We start from the raw sequence: 20,361 nt of genomic DNA, 5'->3' as shown, positions 1-20,361 counted from the left end.
CCAAAAGAGCAGCATTGACAACTGTGATTAATAAAAAACAGACTTGAGGAAAAAGGTTGCGTTTTGTAACTATAGCTTCATCGAAACAATGTTACAAACTTTTAAAGTTGTTATTCTTAGTAACAGTAGGTGGGGGAAAAAAACACCTTTTTATTATAAGTTGTTTTTCTTTTAAATGACACCTTTTTCCTCTCTTGCTGTTCAGGTGATGGTGGAGCCGTCGCCTACGCCCTCGTATCTGGCTCAGACCGCAAGTTTGAGGTGGACGTAAGCACCGGCCTGGTTACCACTGTGGACTACCTGGACTACGAGACCAAGACCTCCTACCTCATGAACGTCTCAGCCACCGACCAAGCTCCGCCGTTCCACCGCGGCTTCTGCACCGTTTACGTCACGTTACTTAATGAGCTGGATGAGGCCGTGGCCTTCTTCTCCGCTGGTTACGAGGCTTCGCTTCGTGAGAACATCGCCACGGGCACAGAGGTGGTCCAGGTGCAGGCGCAGTCTGCCGACAACTTGAACCAGCTGAAGTACCGTTTCGACCCCGACACGTCACCCGCAGCTCTGGCCCTCTTCAAGATAGACAGCGTCACGGTGAGGAAGAGGTGGAAGAAAGGTCACTGATGATTTGATCACAATGTGCATGCCTTGTTTTCGTGTGTGTGCACTTCAAAGGCTGCGCCTAACTTCCGTCAAATATGCTTCATCCATTAACCGCAATGCAATGCTCAGTAACAGCTCGTCCCCGGTGATTTAGGCTATCACTCGTGTTGCTGTATGACTGTAAGCTGATCAAAGTGCTTTAGGTGCTTTGAAGTCATTTGATTCCTTTGATAGATGAGAAATGGGGATTCCTTTGTTGATTTGTGTGATACTTGTTAATTTTCTTCTGTTTTCGTCGCTGTCACACTGGGACTTACATCTTGTATGGACTCTATGATGGTTACGGTATCTGCTGATGCGTGTCTGTGTGTTGTTTCAGGGCCGCATCACAGTGACAGGCCTGCTGGACAGAGAAAAGGGTGATATGTACACGCTGACTGTTGTCGCTGATGATGGAGGACCCAAAAAGGACTCCACTGTGGTACGCCCCTTTGTTGTGAATGCTGTTGTTTCGGGCCTACCCCTCCTATTATTGTGCCTTGTGGATTTATTACTTCATGTGTTTGTGTCTATTCTGGCGCAGAAAGCTAATGGCCTTCCTCTTTTATTAATTGCATCCCTCTCTGGAACTGCAGAAGGTAAGACTTTACGTTCTTTTTATGGGGAATGTTAAGTACAACAGTAAATGCGTTTGCTGTGTAACGTGATCATTATGTTTTGTTTGCCCGGGTTTATTTAATGTTCAAGGTAAGTGTTACTTTGCAAATGTGGAATTTAACCTCCATTCGATCGTACCTCTGTACAGGTGTCCATCACCATTCTGGATGAGAATGACAACAGTCCAGAGTTTGACATCACATCTGATATTTCACGCGCCATCCCAGAAAACACACCCAAGGGTACAAAGGTGGCAGTAGTTCTGGGAAGGGACAGAGATGCTGGTTTAAATGGACTGGTGAGGGTTTTTTTAAAACAGCAGAAAATAATGAAAGATCTTCTGTGTGTGGCGCTTAATATCATATCTTTTACTTTACGTTTTACTGCACTTAACAGCTGACAAAGAGCAAAAAAGACGTTGCTTCCCAAATATGGTGATTTCTTTTTTCACTTCTTAGTTCCTAACACATCCTGAATCAAGCAAGCGTGCTTTCCCGGCATCTCAAAAGTGAATGTGACATTTATAACTTGTGTTTCACTTATTTTAGGTTGTGTATCTCTTAATCTGGCACGAGTACTACAAATATTTACTTCCTCAGATTGCAATACAAGAAGTCAAATTAAACTTATTTCAGTTTCACATCAGCTCTCTTAGATTTTGGCATCTCGATGGCCAACTTAAGCTGCCAGCGTCACATTTTCCTTTTTTGCTACTTCCTACTGCGCAGGTTGTGGACTCTCACTTCTTATTTCTTAATTTACTTTCTTAATGTGAAAGAAAAGCTATTAAAAATACCCACACTCTCATTTTTGGTTGCAGTAAGTAGAAGTAATCATCTGACATTCAGTCAGTGACTGTCTGCCCCCATTTTTCTTTCACTCATTCTGACTTGTTGCTCTTTGCCAGGTCAATTTCACTCTGGTGGCAGGCAACATGGAAGATGTGTTCATGATCAAGACTGTGAACAACACTTACGGAGAGGTTTATGTCAATGCTCCTCTGGACAGGGAGTCTGTAGACCGCTATCTACTGAAGGTCAGATTACTATAGTTACTGTAGGACAGTTTTACCAGACACCTGTGTCTCTTTCACATTCATGCTCTAAACTTACACCTCATCCCTGATTCAGCACAACAATGAATTAATTACTTGTCATACTTTTAACCAGGAACTCCAAACACATTTTACATGTTGGGCCACACACATAACTCCCCTTTCTGTCACTGTTTAGGAAGTTTAATTAGATATTAAAATCATTGAAATATCTCTGTATATAAAAAAGAAGTGCAATTTCAACATTGAGTCTTGGTCAGTATGACGCATTGAGGTTAAATTCTAAGAAGCATGTAAAATTACAGAGGAAGTTCTGGTAGCTTAGACTCAGACTGTCCAGTAATTATAAAACATGAAGTTCTTATTAATTCGAAGAAAAATCTCTATGGTAGATTATGAAAAAACATCTTTAATTTTTTAACCATTAAAGAGTTAATTAATTACATTTGTTAGGATGAATGGCAATGGGGGAGGTCTTTCTGTAGTACAAAAAGTTCAGAAAATACAGTTTAAAGTCCAAGATCTTACTTCACATTTTCCAAAGCCATCCAATGGCCGGATTGGAGTGTTTGCTGGGCCGATTCTGGCCCCCAGGCCTTATGTTTGATGCTTGTAATTGAAAACCAAATAGACATTTTTTGAGACTGTTGTTCTGTAGAGACAAAAGGCACAAGTGTTTTTCATTTACTCGTCATGTTTTAATATTATTGATGTTAATGAAAACAGATTTTAATAAAGTGTTCAAAGTGCATGCATTTCATTTATTTATCCTCTGTGGGGTTTAATGCCAGGTATCAAAATGCATGCTGAGGCTTGTGTTCTAATGCACATCAGTTCACATGTATTGTTTTAGGTCCGTGCCACTGACAATGGCTCACCTCCCAGACACACGGACCACTCTCTCACCATCAACATACTGGACGTTAATGATAATGCGCCAGTTGTTGAGAGCCAGAGGGGCTACAACGTCAGCGTGAATGAGGTAGGGATGCACTCGACACACGATCTAAGCTAAGCAAGCCAGTGATGTCATTGTATACAGAAATATTTAAGTATTCAGCTGTTAAGTTTTATTATAGTCTACCACAGATGATCCATAATTTAACAAGGCTTCTTTTTTGATGTATTTTGCAGAACGTTGGAGGAGGTACATCAGTCGTCCGTGTGATGGCGACAGACCGGGACATCGGTCCCAATGCCATGCTGTTTTACTACCTCACTGCTGGAAACCAGGACCTGACCTTCCGCATGGACCGAGTGACCGGAGAGATGGTGACGCGCCCATCTCCTCCCGATCGAGAGCGCCAGGCCGAGTACCGACTAACGGTCACCGTGGAAGATGACGGCACGCCACCTCTGTCGGTAGGGCACAGCAGTAAGCATGGCATTACAACAGTGCTGCAAACATATCTTATTAATATCAATTCCAACAATTTTTTCCTTTGGCTACTCTCAGATCACTGAGAGTATTGAATCTGAATTCATCAGGATAATAAATAACTAACCATTTTTTGTGTTTGTAAGTGTGCATGCATGAGGTAGACATGAATAGTTCTGTCTCTATGGGCCACATTTACTAACACGTAGCACCGCCGCAATCTGGGTTGTGACGTAAATAGTACTGCCAGACGCCACAGCTCAGTGGATGAAAAGAATGTGTTATTTTTGGCACTTGATATTAAAGTAAACTCACTGCAACTGTGTTGGGAAAACAAAACAGACACCTACGAGCGTTATTTGGGGATTTGTAATTTACCCCATTTTTTAAATTGGACTCATGTGTTGGCCCGGCGACCTGTTCAGGGTGTACCCTCCCTCTTGCCCCTATGATACCTAGCATAGGCTCCAGCAGTATGCAGACAGATGGGTTATTTTCAGTGTACTAATAATGGATATAAGCTCTCAAATAACACATGTAAGATGTTAAAATAATAACTGGGAAATATACTTAAATGTAATTTCAAGGTGAGTTTCAGGACAAATGATGATGATGAGTAAAGTTGAATAATGCTGGTGCCCAGAAAGAGGATTCAGCATCTTATACATAACTCTGTTTTGATCTTACTCACACTCTTGTCCGAGACACGGGTTCTGTTGAGGTCTGCTTAATGCTTTCTTATCTGCTTGACCTAATTGAGGCACAAATATGGCAAATATAAAATACAGGAAGACAAATATAGTGGTTTCTTGATATTCTCTTTAAGTTAAATGGCTTTCATTTTGTCAAAACGAAAGCCACAATTCACATTTCTTCTTTTCCCCTTTGTGTGCTTATACAGAAGGAATAATGTACAGTACTGTATGAGTCACAAAGGCATCCACTGTCATGTAACTTGTACTTGAGTAACATTTACATGTTAGACAAGTATAAATTTACTTGTCTAACATGGTTGAAGACCTATAATAATGCACATTTTTTAATGCATTGTATAAATAGTCAATGTAAAGCTGCAGAAAAAGCTGGGAAGAGAACAATGGCCATCACCGGGGATTTTCACTTATCAGTCATAGCTCTGTCTTTTCTCATGAAACAAGATGCTAAGCTTTTTTTATCATTTTCTCTCCTCAATGCCGGTCTCCCTCTGGTGTGCACCATCTTAGAAGCACACAAGTGGAACAACCTTGTTCTATCTGTGATGGCTCCCCAGACAGAAGTGCAGTATGTCCTTGTAATGTAATAGTTTTGGAGACCTGCCATTTGAAAGGAACAACTGAGAGACACAAGGCTTTAAAGTGCCCCTTTATTATAAAAGCCACTAATTGCAGGATTCAGCGGCAATATACAGAACAAACATGCTAATTACAAGCCTTTTTGTATTATGTTAACGTTTGCGCTCATGTCAACATGCAGTCACAGTCCAGATTTTTTTAAAAAACACACATACACAGACACACATAAGCAGGCATAATGGAAAACACAAGCATTTAAACACAAAAAACAATCATTAACTCTTAGAGAATAAAAACATCTTTACATAATACCCCGAACTGTACACCTGCTACACATCGTTCTAGAGAGGATTTCCTCCAAGCACCTCCTGTACACCTCAGTGTGAAAAAAACCCACCGGTGGTTTTTACAGTCACACTACATAATATCAAAAATGCTGTCATATATACGTTCGCCCTTCTTCTCTTAAGCCAAGTTGTGTTCACTGATCTTAGGTTAACATTTTAAAGCTTTTTTCCCACACTTTCACTTGAAATATTTGATATTTATCAAACAGCCCCATTGCACACGTACTAATAAAATAGAAATGAATACTACAATATATTTTACCACAGTCAAATAAAAAAAATAAAAAATAAAAATATTCATAAAAGATTTACTTCCACTGCAGTGATTAAACTGTTTTAAGGTTTTTGTTGTTGTTCTTTATTTAATAAAAATCTGACTACATTCAAGAGTAAAAAACAATAAACATTTTGTTTAGAATTATTGAACTGTACACGAGCACAAGCAAGAACATCTTTTCTAAATGCTTTTTCTAAATTCTTCCTGCAATTTTCAGCACTTTATGAGAATATTTAAGGCCACTGTGAAGGGCTGCGTTTCTGGAAGCACAGGAAGGAAAGACAGTATTTAAAGCAACAGAGTTTACGCATAGCTGAGGTAGCAAAGAAGAAATAGAAAACATGGCAAGTTCAAGTTAAAACAGAGGAACAGCATAATGCCTGTAAAAGCAAAAACTGTTCTTTTTTTGTACAAGACCTTTGGCACTTCTCTGATGATTGAGAGTTCGCTGGTGCAGACGGCTTATATAAAATGACGAAAGGGAGAAAAGGGCGTTAAGTCGTCCTCACACCAGTTGTTCGGTTTTTTAAAAAAAACATGAAGAAGAAAGAAAACAAAAACAACACTGTTTGCTTCCTGGAGATGTAACCTTCCTGCCTTCTTGTGTAAAGGTAACAACATCAACAAGTTAAAAAGTAGTCTTGTGTGGGGTCTTTTACATAGGATTGTTTCTTTGACAGCTTGTGCATTTAGCAAATACATAAAGACAGATTTACAATAAGTCTTCGGTTGGCCCCCTTACAGTTACAAAGAAACCACAAGAGTGACACAGGAAATTTACAGAAATCATTGTGAGTTCTTTAGGGTTTGACTTGCCCTAAACAACATGCCACCCCTGCACATTTTCTATAGCATAGATCTTTGGTTGGTGTGCTTGCTGACATATAGAAACCGCAATACTGACACAAATTCTACAGACAGTCACGCAAAGTGAGTTATTTAGGGCTGGAATCAAAAACATGCCAACACTATTATAAGCAGTGTGTTTCATCCAAACGAGGTACCTGATTCGAATGAATGGTTTGCAAGCCATCGCCAGTGTTTGGATGTAAAATGAAGCACAACAAGTCGTCACGAGCCAAAGTTCACTTTTTGCCTGCAGCTGTTGTTGCAGGTGGAAGTAGTTAATGAATCAAAGAAATGCAGCCTTCTTTTTTCCCTCCTTGGGTCCAGACAATGTACAGACTAAAATCCGGGGTTATTCTGAGATGGCTCGTAAGGAGAGCGTCAGTCTGAAGGCAGAGAGAAGAGGAAGATAGTTGCGAGGCTGTTTCCAGATCAGCAGTTTGAGTGATGATTGAGGTTCAGCTCCTCTTTAAACCTACAGGAACTCTGGAAACTCAGGGATGGCAGCTGCAAGCAAAGACAGTGCATGTCGGTGAGAGCACAGAAATCATTGTAGGTATCACTATCCACCTACACAAACACACAATTCTTTTCTTTTCCTTTTTTTGTTATGTGGAAAATTAGATATGGGGGTGTTCGAACATGCAAATGTGCACTTCCTGCCTCAAACATACCCGATCTTTCAAAAGTCAAATGAAAAAATTGAAAGAATTTCCTTTTCTTTACTTTTTTTTTTCCATAACTCCCACATCTCAGAGTACTACAGACACGCATGGAGACTGATCGGTTCCACAGAACTACTCGTGTTTCTGAAAACTCATTAAAAAGCAGAACAACAAGGCCTTGGGTCTGGGTTGCGACATGCTAGCGATAACAGGGAAGTGCTGCTTGTTGAATTCCGCAAAGTTTAAGGTCAGCAAGTTGGAAAAAAATGAAGAAGAAAGCTAAAGTGTGGCCTCCATCCACGTAACATGAAACCTTATGAGAAGCTGTGTATTTCAACATAACATCTGTGGACCACTGAAGGAAATGAGCTCCAGCATGGAAAATCCTCCTTGACAAATGTCAAAGATATTGTTTTTTATGTCGAACATATGAAGGTTTTATCAATAATTTTGACTTTTCTTTGCAGACGGGAAACATAGAGATCACACCAAGAAACGGAAAAGGCGTCCAGCTCCCCAGTAAAAGAATAATGTTTGATTGAAGAGGCGAAAACTGCAGCATATGGCACAATTTTACCTTATGTTTATGTTTCTCATTTCTGTTTGAGCTTCAGGAAGGCTTGTCCATATATTCACCTATTACAGTGTTGAAACCTTTATGGGTTGCTTAAGGCTGTATACTCAGTAAGTTGTACCTTACCCTCTTCCCATGCACATCTCAAACCGTGCTATAAGGAAATGGGGGCAATCCGCCTCAGTATGCCTGGAATGTCTGCACAGGTGTCCCAGGAATCGTCAGAAAAACACTAAGGATTGAACCCCTTAACCGTGTCTAATGTTTCAATATTATTTCAAGTTGAGTCAGAAGGAACAACTGAAGGAGCCATTAGTGTTCAATGAGAGTGCTGATGGGTGGAGAATGACTTGTGAGAAGAATTAAGAAGAGGACAGTGTAAGGGGGTGGTTTCATGTGTGTGTGTGTGTGTGCGGGGGGGGGGTGAAATCTCCTACACAATATATTTTCAGAGTCATGCAACACTCAGCCCAGCTGTTTTTTGATATGCACTACAAATTCGCGAGCATCTTTCCACCAACACTTCCACCAAACACAGGATGTTTCAGCAAAAGCAGAGAAAGAACTAGTGGTTCTTGATTGCATCAGTCTTTTACCAGACTGAGTGCACATTTTGATATAGGTGTCTTGCAAAACCCTTGTGTGCAATGCAGTTACACGCATATACCGGTACTTTTTCAGTATTTTTGTTTTTTTAAGTGTTTCTTTTTTGAGTGTGAAATAAATGTGAACAAAGTGATTTGCATTCATTCACAACAATAAGAATATCGGAACAACAGATATAACACACTAAGCCATGTAAATGACCTCTAAAAGTGAGATGACTTGCACTGCCTTTTTGGGCTTTGATGTTTACCAGTGGAAGGTCCCTTATGTCAGCGACTCAGTCTCAGCATGAATATTGTATGAGTACAAGTTGTGAGGCAGGGTGGGGGGGGGGGTCCTACCTTCTGCTGGGAAGAATACGTCGCCATGTGCCGGAGGAGAAAGGGGTGTTCCCGGTTCGGACAACAGGTGGCGACCTGTCTCGGATGACTGCCTGGTCATGATCTGAGAAACAGTGCGGGTCTTTGTTTCTGGTGATCCCCCTCGAAACACTGGGTTTTCATGGCCCAGAGCCTCACTGAACACACACACACATACATGAAGAAGAAGCATGATTACAAGTGAGCAACTTTCAATATGACCCAGTAAACTGTTTCAAAACTTTCCTAGAGACATGCAAGAGTTTCATATTTGTCACTGTAGATTTAATAAGGGATTTTCTGTAATGACAATTTAACACTACACTTAAATGATTAGCAGTAGGATTTGCATATACAGGACACATCATGGCAAAAGAAAAAAAATGTATACATGGTTTTAACTAGTTTATTTTAATGAGGCTAGTGGGTTTAATCTAGCTATTGTGTCACAAGTGTTGTGGCCACTATGTTCACAGTCTATTATTCTAAAGAGCAGCTGTGTTTTGAAGCTGGTCGCTGAGATCAGCTGCCTGTGGGAAACCTTACCTGTCCATCCTCACTAGCTCTTGTCCACCTGGGAGAGAGGAAATAGGAAATGGGCCATTGTAAATGAATTGAAACAAAGCGGAACACTACAAAAAGACTATGAATGCGCTTCCTACTGTGTGAAATACAGTTAATCGAGCTCACTGACAGGAAACGTGTCAGAACAAACACTATGGGAAGTCCAGTGTGAGAGACTTATGTGGCCCAAAGGTGGAAATTAAGTGTGAGTGTGTGTGTAGCTGTTTGTGCACATCAGTAATACATACGTCTTCCTAACGGTGAATTCTCCCTCTGTTTGTACACGAGCACTAGAATAAGAGGCAGGGACAGCAGAGCCACGATGCAGGCTGTTATAGCCAAGGCCACTGGCACAGAGCCTAGGGAAGCAACAGACAGGCTGTGAGTTGAATAACATCACGAAATAACTGCCTCAGACATTTATTGGTTGAAGGCCTGAATAATGTTTCATACTTACTTGCAGTACTTGCAGTTGGTGTGGGATCCCAGACAGTGCAATTCTGAAATCCTTTCCTTGCTGGAAAGAGATAAATATATCGGTTCTCACTCGTGTCAAAACAGTTTCACTGTTCAGCAACATCAGCTCCTGAGCTTCTTGCAAAATATATTGATTAGTGGCATTTCTGGGCATATCCAGTATAACCTTAGTGCACATTCACAGCGTTTGACATACTTACGCGGTATAACTTGTAGAATAACATGGTTGTAGGCTTTCTGCACCAAGCTATGTTTATTGAATTCTAGAATCCCACAGCAGTAGCGGCCCTGGTCCGAAGGTTTCACATTCTCTAGAATCAACCAGTGGTTGTGCCCCATGCGATCCATCTTCACTCCTGGTGGCAATGTGCTGTTATGGTGTGGGTGAGAAAAATTCCTTGGGCCCATTCCTGGATGACAGTGCTGGTCACTGTGGGCTGTGAAGAGCCAAGTGCTCCTCACAACATCGTTGGGGGAAAGCAGGGTACCTTTCTGGACGCACGTCATGTTGACTCTTGCACCTTCAGGACAGGTGTAGTACAGGTGGGGAGGAGAAGCAATCAGTGTGGAATGGGGCTGGGCGTGGTGTTTCTCACCTTTAGCTAGAGAGAAAAGACAAAAGCAATGGAAGAATGTAGGTAACGCAGATAACTTCCTTTCAGATGGTACCTCCTCCTTTCTACGTATCCATAGAAATGTTTCAGTTTAGGGATGCTAATGTTAGGGTGTCGCTACTGAAAGCGGCGGGACAGTGAAACTTGTGGCCAGCTTTTAATAGGATCACACCAACTGCAACAGTGATGCAAATGAGTTCTCAGATCATTTGCATCTTCACTGTGTGTACTCATGGGTGAGACTGTGCCATATTGATTTATTTCTGTTTGCTTATTTAATAACACTTCAATGTAGTATAAATATGATTATTTATTAAAATTGGGATAAAGTGTAGGTGTAGAGTATAGTGTAAGAAAGTGGCTGTGAGTGTGAGTCAATCCAAGGGTACAGATATGTATAGTATAGTTGAATGTATGTATAGATGTATAACTGCATATGTTTTACGTATACATATCAGTGTGGAGTGCGTCACTGACGGATCATTTGCTGGTATAACTTTGGAACAAGAAGACAGGAAGGAGAAGTAGGATCATATAAGTTTATACTTCTTCATTCTAATAAAACAAAAAAAATGAGTCTTTTATTTGCTGATGTTTTATATATTGCTTTTTTTTTATTATTATTATTTTGTTTCAACAACTCCCATAAAGCTCAAAGTACTCAAAGCAACCTTTCTGGTTGTTCCTACTACACAGCAAAATCTCCAGTGTTAAATTAACACTAGAGAGTGTCTATATGGGTCCACACCTCTGAGTGTTAAATACAACACTGTTGAGTGTTAAATTAACACTTTTGACAGTGTTATATGTTTAAAAGTAACCTAGTCAGTTTTGAAGATTAACAATGGCTAACACTGAGCAGTGCTGATTTTCTAACACTGGAATATTTCTAACATTTTGAGTTATTTTCCAGTGTTAGAAAATCAGCACTGCTCAGTGTTAGCCATTGTTAATCTTCAAAACTGACTAGGTTACTTTTAAACATATAACACTGTCAAAAGTGTTAATTTAACACTCAACAGTGTTGTATTTAACACTCAGAGGTGTGGACCCATATAGACACTCTCTAGTGTTAATTTAACACTGGAGATTTTGCTGTGTACAGACTTACTAAACTAAGTCTCCAGCACTATATTTCACCATAATGACACACACAGAGTCACAAGGTCAAAGCAATAATAGCCATTCTTGTTATTATTCTGTTCGGTTCAGATCACACAAATTCCCTATAGCTGTCTATTACAGATGACCCAGAAAAACCAGAGGAAAAAAGGAAGTACAAATATAAGTCGCATCTGGTTTGGCAGCGGGCCTTTCCAGGGTACAAACTGCTGGGAAAAAATTACATAACGAAAGATTTTAAAAAAGCAAAGGATCAAACCCTACAGTGACGTTTTGATAATATCATGTTTTGAGCAATTTGAAATTAATGTAGAAAATAAATGGCAGGTCTGCTGAAATTAGTTGCACACCTAAAAGTTGCGCTGAGTTGAGTTCCTGCCAGGTACAGTGAGTCATTGCACAAGTAACCACAGTAAAAGCAGTAATTTTATCACCTGCCAAACTTAACATGGGCTTTAGTGGCACACTTCTGCATGCTTCCTGGGTTTTTGTGCAAAGTTTGCTTCCTATTTTGTACATTTAAACTGTGGTTAAAAACCATGCATAGTTTGCTGTCTTGAAAAATATACAAATGTCCTGAGGGAGTTAAATCTCTTGTTCCTCTTTGTGAGCTACAGAAATATACGCAGGAACTTCTTCATCTCTTAAAATGGGGACAGTGTAAAAAAAAAATCCCACTGAAGTTCTGTTTATTAACTTTAAATATCATCTTGCTGTTTGGTATTAATACACAGCAATTGTTGTGTATCGATTATGTGTATTAATATCTCAAAGGATCGTACGCTCAAAGATCTTCTGCACACACTCATGTACATTCAGGAAACCGGCTGCACAGCTGTGAGCCCGTTCTCAGCTTATTGCATAAACCTTTCTCCCTCTCTCACTCTCTGCCTCAACCACATCCTGTTGTGAATTCTTCAGTGTTGCAGTGGAATGCATGAATAGATAAACATAAATTGTGTGCTTTCAATGATTATTGCATTGCAAAAACACAACAAAATTAGCTCATCCTCAGGCTAGGCAGTGTGACGCCACTCTCTGAACCTCACTTTAAAGCAGACACATGATCTGGAAAATGCACACCCTAAATGAGGCCTCGCTATGTTGTAAAAGAGCAGCGTAAAAAGGCTGTCAATCTCTAGCTTTGTCAACGGACTCATTATTTTGTAATGATCGGCCTTTGTAACAGATGATTAAAGAATGCTTACTGCTGCAAAAGCGACAGGAAGGCTGCATGCACGGGTGCGTGTGTGGGTGGACTGCAGAGAAAGAAGAGTTTGCCCACGTATGTGTACCTTTTATAATGACACCATGGCAAAATTTTACAGTAAATGTGTGTGTGTGTGTGTGTGTGTGTGTGTGTGTGTGTGTGTGTGTGTGTGTGTGTGTGTGTGTGTGTGTGTGTGTCCATATGTCTGTTTGGGAAAGTCAGGGTGGAGTCTCAGTCAATGCCAGAATTTGGGGAGTGGACTTCCTTCCTGAGTTATCCCAGCACATAAACACCTCCACTCCCACTTCAGATGTTGCAAACTTCGTGATTCTTTATGTGATAAAAACCTCGAGCAGGTTGGACCACTACCCACAATGCCGGTAATTATAGCGTTGGAGATGACTGTCCCTGCTGATTTATGCTCACTATTAATGTTGGGGATTAACCTGTAAATCAGAGTCTTGATTAAACTATTTAAATGTGTATAAAATGCCAGTCATTATTTCCTAGCACATCTTTACTGTATTTGTCTAAACAACTATTTCAAAAAAACCATAAAGATCAGCTTTCCTACAATATGAGGCAATACATTAACCAGTTTACACATTACTTACACAATTACTTGATCATTCAAACAGTGGGGGATTAACTTTGTTGTGCCTGCCTTATTACAGCCATATCCCAAACTTTAAAAACTTTGGTCCTAACTCTTTGTGTTTGCACAGATTCATTTTAACTTGTTCTGGTGACCTGCTTATTGCGGTGCGTTCTCTATTAATAGTTTTCTTAGAGAGCTGCTGCTTCGTTTAAAGTCTTTTCCCCTGCTAGTTATGAAAAAATAAGCTGACAAGCTTCATCAAAGAAAGAAAAGTAATTTAAAAGCTCCCATGTTTTATTAGTTCAGTTATGTTGTTCTATGTAGCTGTATAATTTAGATAGTTCATCTCATTCATCAACATTTTTACTTAAATCTCCAAAGTAACTACCCATGTTTTTGTGAATCACTGAAAGCACTTCCACATGCGTCTAAGCCTGCAGAAACTTTTGTTTTGAATATGATTAGAGTGGATTTAACTACTTGCTGGCTCTTACTGGCAGTGCTACTTATTTGTAAGGGGAAGCTGCACCGTGCAAACAAGCCAGAATTAATAAGCACACAAGTGTTTTTGTCTAAATATTAACAGAATCAGCTGCTGTTAAATACAGCAGAACAGTTGATCACCTTTCCTCTTTCATTGGCTGGCACATTTGTTTGCACAGTATGTGTGCATCCTGTGTGTGTGTGTGTGTGTGTGTGTGTGTGTGTGTGTGTGTGTGTGTGTGTGTGTGTGTAACACAATGTTAGGTCGATGCCATAATTCTGTATTCGGGGCTGAACTCTACTGGAGCCATTGTGTGTTAGGAAAAGCAATAGGAAGACCTGGGATGGTGATTAAAGTGAAACTTTTATCCCCCCCACTGTTCATGGCTTCCTAGTGGGACAATAGGAGAGGAAGCCCTTCGCCTCTCCTGTTTCACACCCACCCTACCTTCCTCTTCTCCTAATTTCATTTTGACAGCTCTTTATGCTTTCTGTAGACCTATTTCACAGAAGTGATGCATATTGAAGGCGAGAGTAAAGACAGCATTTTTTTCGGTAAATATAGCTAAATGTTAACTAATTGCTGGGGGAACAGCTTGGAAGAGCTAATGTGCACACACATTTCTGACCGACAACGCTGTGATCTTTAAATAGGTATTCAAAGGAAATGAATATGATTTTTTTTAGCACGCCAAGTGGGTGGCGTTTGCAGTGTCGGCACTACCTGAGCTGTCTTGATGTGGTTTCCAAACCAACAAGCTATGCCATGTGTCTGGAACAGTCTGATTTTCTTTTGCATGTATACAACAGACGTGTTTTTGGCTCAATTATACACATAAGTTTCCTCCTCTGATCTCTGTTCTCAGAATCCCGATAGCCCCCGAGGGCCCAGAAACAGGCCCTCCTTTGTATTAAGGCAGAATGCCACCTGTTTAGGACATGTTGCCACTGACAGCTTTCTTTCGTTCAGACATGGATGATAGTCTGTGCTGATTAAACATATATTAACCCTGCTAAAATTTCCCCACCTTTGACGTCTTGAATAACCCTGTGGTGAGTCTGCACGGTGATATTACCTCATGGTACAGAAGCTGCTGAACCCTTCAGATAAATCTGGTTTTCTCAAACTGCATTAATCCTCTACTTGCAAGTGTTGTTTCCCAACACATATCCTGCCCTTTTCACACCCACTGTAATGGTAATGATGATCAAACCCATTACAGGGTGTTAGTGAAAGCAGCAGGAGACGAGCTCCTCTCTAAAGTAAGAGAGTTTCAGTTAAAGCCCCTGGCATGAAATGGCAAACAGATGCACCTTTTCAGCAACAGGAAGCCTTTTAAATATGTTGCTCTACACTCTACATTGTCACAAAGGGAAGTGGTTATGGGTCACAGCTGCAGGTCAACGTTTAGAGATTTACATTTTCTTATAATAATCTGATGTGCCCCTTGGTACTTTGTAAACTAAATTTTTCCAAAATAACGTGTGCACTTTGTGTGTTTAATTTGTCTTCCTCTTTTTTTTCTTCTTGACATAATAAATGGCATGTAAACTGTGTAATGACAGCTTTGTGAGAAGTCTTACAACACGATTGCACGATTATTTCCTCACTTTAAAAATGAAGGTGGCCTCTCATTTCAGACGTGGAAATGAGCAGACGTGGGCCTTTCTGTCTTTTCAAAAATGGTAAAAATCCAGGGATTACATCATTTTAAAAACTGACTTCATTATTATAAACTAACTTCCTCTTTTTACTTTGACCTTGCCTTCCTGTTTTTCACTACATCGTCCAGTGTTAAACTGTTTCTGGCACAGTTAAATGTCTTCATATCTCAGGTCACATTAGGTTGAAAGCAGAGTCAAGGTTCCACCAACAGTGGTCATCACTGTGTCCTCGAGCTGTTCAGAGATCGCCCTTGCGAGAGAAAACCCCTTGCTAGCAGCATTATGATTTTACTACAAATGCACAGACCTTTCAAAATCTGATGACCAGAAAAATTTCAAGACGGGGCCTCCCCTCCCCATCTTCAGCTTATTGCTGCACAGGTAAAGATTTGCCCATCTGGGACATGTGACCAAGCACAATCGCTGCCACAACAGGAGCAGAAAAGGAGGCAGAGAAAGAATGAGTCATTTTATTTTTACTCACTGGTTGGAAAATTGGCACCGTTTGGTTCCAGTTATTTTTCATGGGGAAGACACCCACTGCTGGCAGTGGCAAAAACAGCTGTTTTCATCATAAGCTGAAAGGAAGGAAACGTCCCAACAAGGAAGACATAACAAGACTGAAAGGAGGAAACTGTCTTAAACGATACGGATTTCATTGTGCTGCATAAACAATTCAGAAACATATCAAATGGTATATCTGAGTCACTGAATGTTTTGGCTTTATACCTGAATCCCCACAAGCAACTGCTCTAGAAACGCTTTGATTTGTATAGAGTTCGCTTAAACTTTAAGTAAAACATTACATTCGCTTTTGGGTGAGCTTATTTAAATCCTAAAGGCGAAAGCTGATAACCTCTCCCGAGTTTTTAAGCGGCGTTTGAAGTGAAGGACCCTACACCCCGGAGGCGACAGCTGCATCTCTTCTCTCCTCCGCCGTCAGTTGCCTAAACTTCAGGCAATCCCAAAGTCCCTTTTATGAAATAAATAAATGAAGTGTGGGTATGATCGCAGCTCCCAGCTGAATCCCCCAATAAATTCCAAGAAAACAGAAACCTACGGACGTCTTAAAAAGATAAACGATGTGCAGTTCTTGCGCTGCACGGCACAAGGAAGTCTTTTCCTCAACTTCTTTCAGAGGATCAACTTCTTGCGTTTTTGCAGGCGCCTCTTTTCGTGTCCGCTGCATTTATTTTACAAGTTGTTTTGAAACCTGGGGGGGGGCTTCTGATCTCGTCAAGCTCAAAGTCGCTGACTTTAAGGTGGATTTACACTCCACTGGGCTGCATCCATGGCGGGGGGTTTAAACAGCTCCACGCCAGATGTTCTGTCTCAAAACAGCAACAAACCAACTCAGTAAAAACCTAGAGACACGCGAGATAAAATAATGGGCTTACAGGGTCGCTGCGTTCAAGTGCATGTGGTAAAAAGCTAACAGAGTTAAAATACCAAAGTCAGAGTGTGCAGAGGGTTTACTGTCATTGGTACAGACACGTAAGACACAGCAAGTTGGCTGTTTTGTCCATCTAGATGCTTTTTAGATCGATCTATATATACATATATATCAGTGTGTGACAGGTGACTTTTCTAAAACAGAAAATCCATCTGTGACTCCAGTCAACTAGCCGCTCACTAAACAACACAACTGACAAGTTCATACACGCCCGGATCAGCCAGTTAAGCGAGTCTTAAAAGGATGGACGTGTGTCCTTACCTCCAGCTATGCAAAGCAAAAGCGACCAAAACACGAACTTCTTTCCCCAGACTGATGAGCGACGGAGTGAGACCCATTCCATGGCTGTCCGGATAAAAAACATTTGGCTTTCAACTAGATCTACAAGTAGCCTTTGTTCAACTTTCTTCCCATTCAATCTAAAACTAGGCGACTTGTCTGAACTTTACTCCAGAACAGTTGGGGAGGTTTATCGTCCCTTGTCTCTCCAGCTTCTCTGAGTTGTGAAGCAGCGTGACAGTCCCTTATTCGCTCCTCCTCATTGTTTCCCTTTCTCTCTCTCTCGCTCTCAGTGACCCACCCACTATCCTTTCTCGCAAAAAGATCTTCACAGATACTATTTTTTTTTAACGCCAATATTGATATAAATGTTTAGGGATTTAAAAAATATGTATATATTTATTTTTGCGTTCCTGTCTGTTAGACTTACATTAAAATAGTTTGAGCTGTTTTCAGTGGTGCAAAGTTTAAAATGTTGCATCATCACATTTTGGGGGCAGCCTGCAGGCTTTTACATCTGCATACTGTAATCGCACCAAAGTATTACCTTATCAGCTCGCTCAGTCATTGTTTATATTATTGTTAGCTTTCATACGATAGTTAGCAAATGACCATCAAGACACATGTTGACTCGACATGTGTTGCACATAGTATTGAGGGTGCTGGAGTCTTTTGGTGGAGAAAACAAACCCTAATTATGTGATTAAACTGTTTCTAAATGAGCTTGTTCTGTTAATGGACATTTTCAGACTGGTGCATATCTGACCGCTATATCTGTGAGACGTCACAATATCAGGAAATGTCTGCTGAGTTGTAAGATTTTACTTCTAGTTAGGTATGCCTAGAAATATCTAGACGTTTAGCCTGTGATAGTCTGCAGCCCAGAAGACATGTTTTGGAGTGGTAGTATATATTTCTGATAAATCTCAATAATGTTTATTGCGAATGCTCAGGTCCAGTTTGTAGCAAACTGGGATTTTGTTTGTTTCCAATCAGATTTTTTTCAGGCACAATTAAGACTGAGATGACCCCAGTGACATCACGAGGACACAAAACATAAACGTGATAGTAAGAGAGCTCTTTTACAAGTAAACTGATCTTCCTGTGAAAAATGATCGCACTTCACCTTTGGGCCTTGAAAGTTTTACTGAGGTCTTTTCTTTTCTTTTTAATTTAGCCACAGCCTATTTAGAGTAAACAAAGCTGTGGTGATATTCAGGTTATCACTTGGTGGGTTTTGTTTTTGGAGCATTATAAAATTCGAATGACGAATTTAACCCCCTGAGCCTGAAGGGCCAGGTTAGTCGCTCTTTCTTATCGCAGCACTGGTTGGGGAACTGGTGGAGCAGGAACTTGCATGACCTTTATCTCATGCAGTGATACCTTTACTTCTGCTGATGTGTCAAGATCTGAACAACCCAGAAATGAGTGGTTTGGAACAGGCTGGGCTTTATGGCTCACTTTCATGATTTTGCAGTTTTGGTTCTCACAAGATATTCTTTCAGCAAACAATGCACCTGTTTTTATTTCTTTATTTTATTATTCCTTCATATAAAGTGAATGCTGAATATCCAGTGTCACATGAGAGCATCACAAGTGTTTTCTCTTTAACGGAAAATGTTAGAAATAATCCTGCTTTGTTGTGTTGTTGACCTTTGCACGCCCAACTGATGATAACTCATTGTAGTTTCATTGTAATTGTAATACAAAAGAAGTATGAACTCATATTGAGACTCCCTTGCAGCCTCGGTTGCCACAAGTTAATCGTTTTTTTGTCATTCACATAAATAAAATCACTCTAAACAGAGCATGCAGCTGTGAATGCTTTTCTGTGTTTCTCTGTGTGTAATGCAGACCTCAACCACCATCTACGTTCGTATTGTGGATGAGAACGATAACGCCCCGGAGTTCCCCGAAGAGGAGTACGTCACAGTGCTGAGCGAGGGACCGGAGACAGTGGGTGCCACCATCGCTACGGTAACGGCCATTGACCCAGATGAGGGTTTGAACGGCACCTTGCGATATGCCATCGCTTCAGGCAACCTGATCCAGACTTTTAACATCAACAGCATCACGGTGAGACATAAAAGCAGTTATGCTGAAGCGTCACAAGCAGCAGCAGAAAAATGTTAACCTTCTGTTAATGCTGTGTTTATTTAGGGGAGAATTACCGCTGTGAAGGAGCTGGACTTTGAGATCAGCAACGGACATTATGCGCTGGTGGTCACAGCTACGGACCAGTGTCCAAAACCTGCTCTTCGCCTGACATCTAGCACAACAGTGATGACGAACACTCATACTTATATTTACAGAATAACGCACATAGAAATCCTCCCACATGCATTCTGCATTTTATCGAGGATCGCCTTCGTCTGTGTACCAGCTCTCATTTGACTCTCCCCTCCTGTCCCCTCTTTAGGTTTTGGTGAACGTCCTGGATATAAACGACGTGACACCCACTTTTCCCAGAGCCTACGAGGGACCTTTTGAAGTTACTGAAGGTCAGCCAGGGCCTCGGGTGTGGACGCTCCGAGCCAGGGATGAAGACTCCGGGCTCAACGGCAAAGTGGAGTACAGCATCACCGGTGGAGATTTCCAAAGTTCGTATCAGACTGATTTGCTGTGGTGACGGTAAACTGTTATGAAATCCCTCAGAATGTCTCTGAACATCCTGAGAACATTACAGTTATTGTGAAGGGCACCGTCTTGTAACACTTCCTGGAAACGTGTCCAAAATGTCCTTGCAACATTGTAACCTGACTATTAAGTAACCAAATTTTATAGTCGTATAAAAGGGACGTGCAGCATTTTCACAACCGAGGCAGGGCGTTTCAGGGACATCCCCAGCGTCCTGTAAAGGTCTGGGACATTTTTCACCTTTAGTGAAGTAGAGAACCTTTAGATAACGTCACATAAGAAGCCTAGGAACACCCCCTTCAACACTGATATGCATCTCCACTCTCTTATATGTTTTTCTGTCAGACGAGTTCATGGTTTCCCCAGTGGAGGGTGAGCTTCGAGTGAGAAAGGATGTAGAGCTCGACAGAGAGACCACTGCCTTCTATAACATCACTGTCACAGCCCGAGATCTGGGAACCCCGTCTCGCAACAGCTCGGTGGGCCATGCTTTCACACATAAGCACCCACACACTCTGCCATGTCTGTTACTGTGTGTTAAATGTGGCTTAGTTCTATTATTTTCTTACTATACACATTAACCACATGTAGGATACTATAT

The 20,361-nt window shown here is 40.9% G+C and overlaps 2 protein-coding genes across 3 annotated transcripts in view; one reads left to right on the top strand and one right to left on the bottom strand.

Annotated features, from left to right (window-relative positions):
- Window positions 1-20,361, top strand: part of cdh23 (cadherin-related 23) — a 201,307-nt gene that overhangs the window by 165,273 nt on the left and 15,673 nt on the right. Inside the window, exons 31-41 of one of the 2 annotated variants that reach the window (XM_084948030.1) lie at window positions 206-594; window positions 983-1,084; window positions 1,239-1,241; window positions 1,409-1,558; window positions 2,168-2,296; window positions 3,168-3,296; window positions 3,449-3,676; window positions 18,978-19,199; window positions 19,284-19,403; window positions 19,543-19,723; window positions 20,106-20,239. In XM_084948030.1, the coding sequence (XP_084804156.1) occupies window positions 206-594; window positions 983-1,084; window positions 1,239-1,241; window positions 1,409-1,558; window positions 2,168-2,296; window positions 3,168-3,296; window positions 3,449-3,676; window positions 18,978-19,199; window positions 19,284-19,403; window positions 19,543-19,723; window positions 20,106-20,239 (1,787 nt within the window). Of the gene's footprint in view, window positions 1-205; window positions 595-982; window positions 1,085-1,238; window positions 1,242-1,393; window positions 1,559-2,167; window positions 2,297-3,167; window positions 3,297-3,448; window positions 3,677-18,977; window positions 19,200-19,283; window positions 19,404-19,542; window positions 19,724-20,105; window positions 20,240-20,361 lie in introns of those variants that run through there. The other variant, XM_084948029.1, reaches the window with a different exon arrangement.
- vsir (V-set immunoregulatory receptor) lies at window positions 5,042-17,357 on the bottom strand. The gene is made up of 7 exons (XM_084948032.1): window positions 17,106-17,357; window positions 9,900-10,301; window positions 9,680-9,739; window positions 9,471-9,581; window positions 9,205-9,232; window positions 8,641-8,816; window positions 5,042-6,961 (listed from the first exon to the last, which is right to left on the bottom strand). The coding sequence occupies exons 1-7, from the start codon at window positions 17,206-17,208 to the stop codon at window positions 6,930-6,932; spliced, it is 912 nt and encodes a 303-aa protein (XP_084804158.1). The 5' UTR covers window positions 17,209-17,357; the 3' UTR covers window positions 5,042-6,929.

This window comes from Perissodus microlepis, chromosome 13 (genome assembly GCF_051167445.1).
Source record: "Perissodus microlepis isolate ML-2025 ecotype Zambia chromosome 13, ASM5116744v1, whole genome shotgun sequence".
Lineage (NCBI taxonomy): Eukaryota > Metazoa > Chordata > Actinopteri > Cichliformes > Cichlidae > Perissodus > Perissodus microlepis.
Note: the sequence above shows the minus strand (reverse complement) of the source record. Positions and strands in the feature narration are given on the sequence as shown.

Bases quoted from the DNA above. Each gene is read 5' to 3' on its own strand.
- vsir (XM_084948032.1), bottom strand. From the start codon at position 17,208: ATGTTTTTTATCCGGACAGCCATGGAATGGGTCTCACTCCGTCGCTCA. The intron at 10,302-17,105 runs GTAAGGACACAC...TTTTCTCTCTAG, and splicing joins TTTGCTTTGCATAGCTGGAG to CTAAAGGTGAGAAACACCAC. The intron at 9,233-9,470 runs GTATGTATTACT...CCTCTCTCCCAG, and splicing joins GAATTCACCGTTAGGAAGAC to GTGGACAAGAGCTAGTGAGG.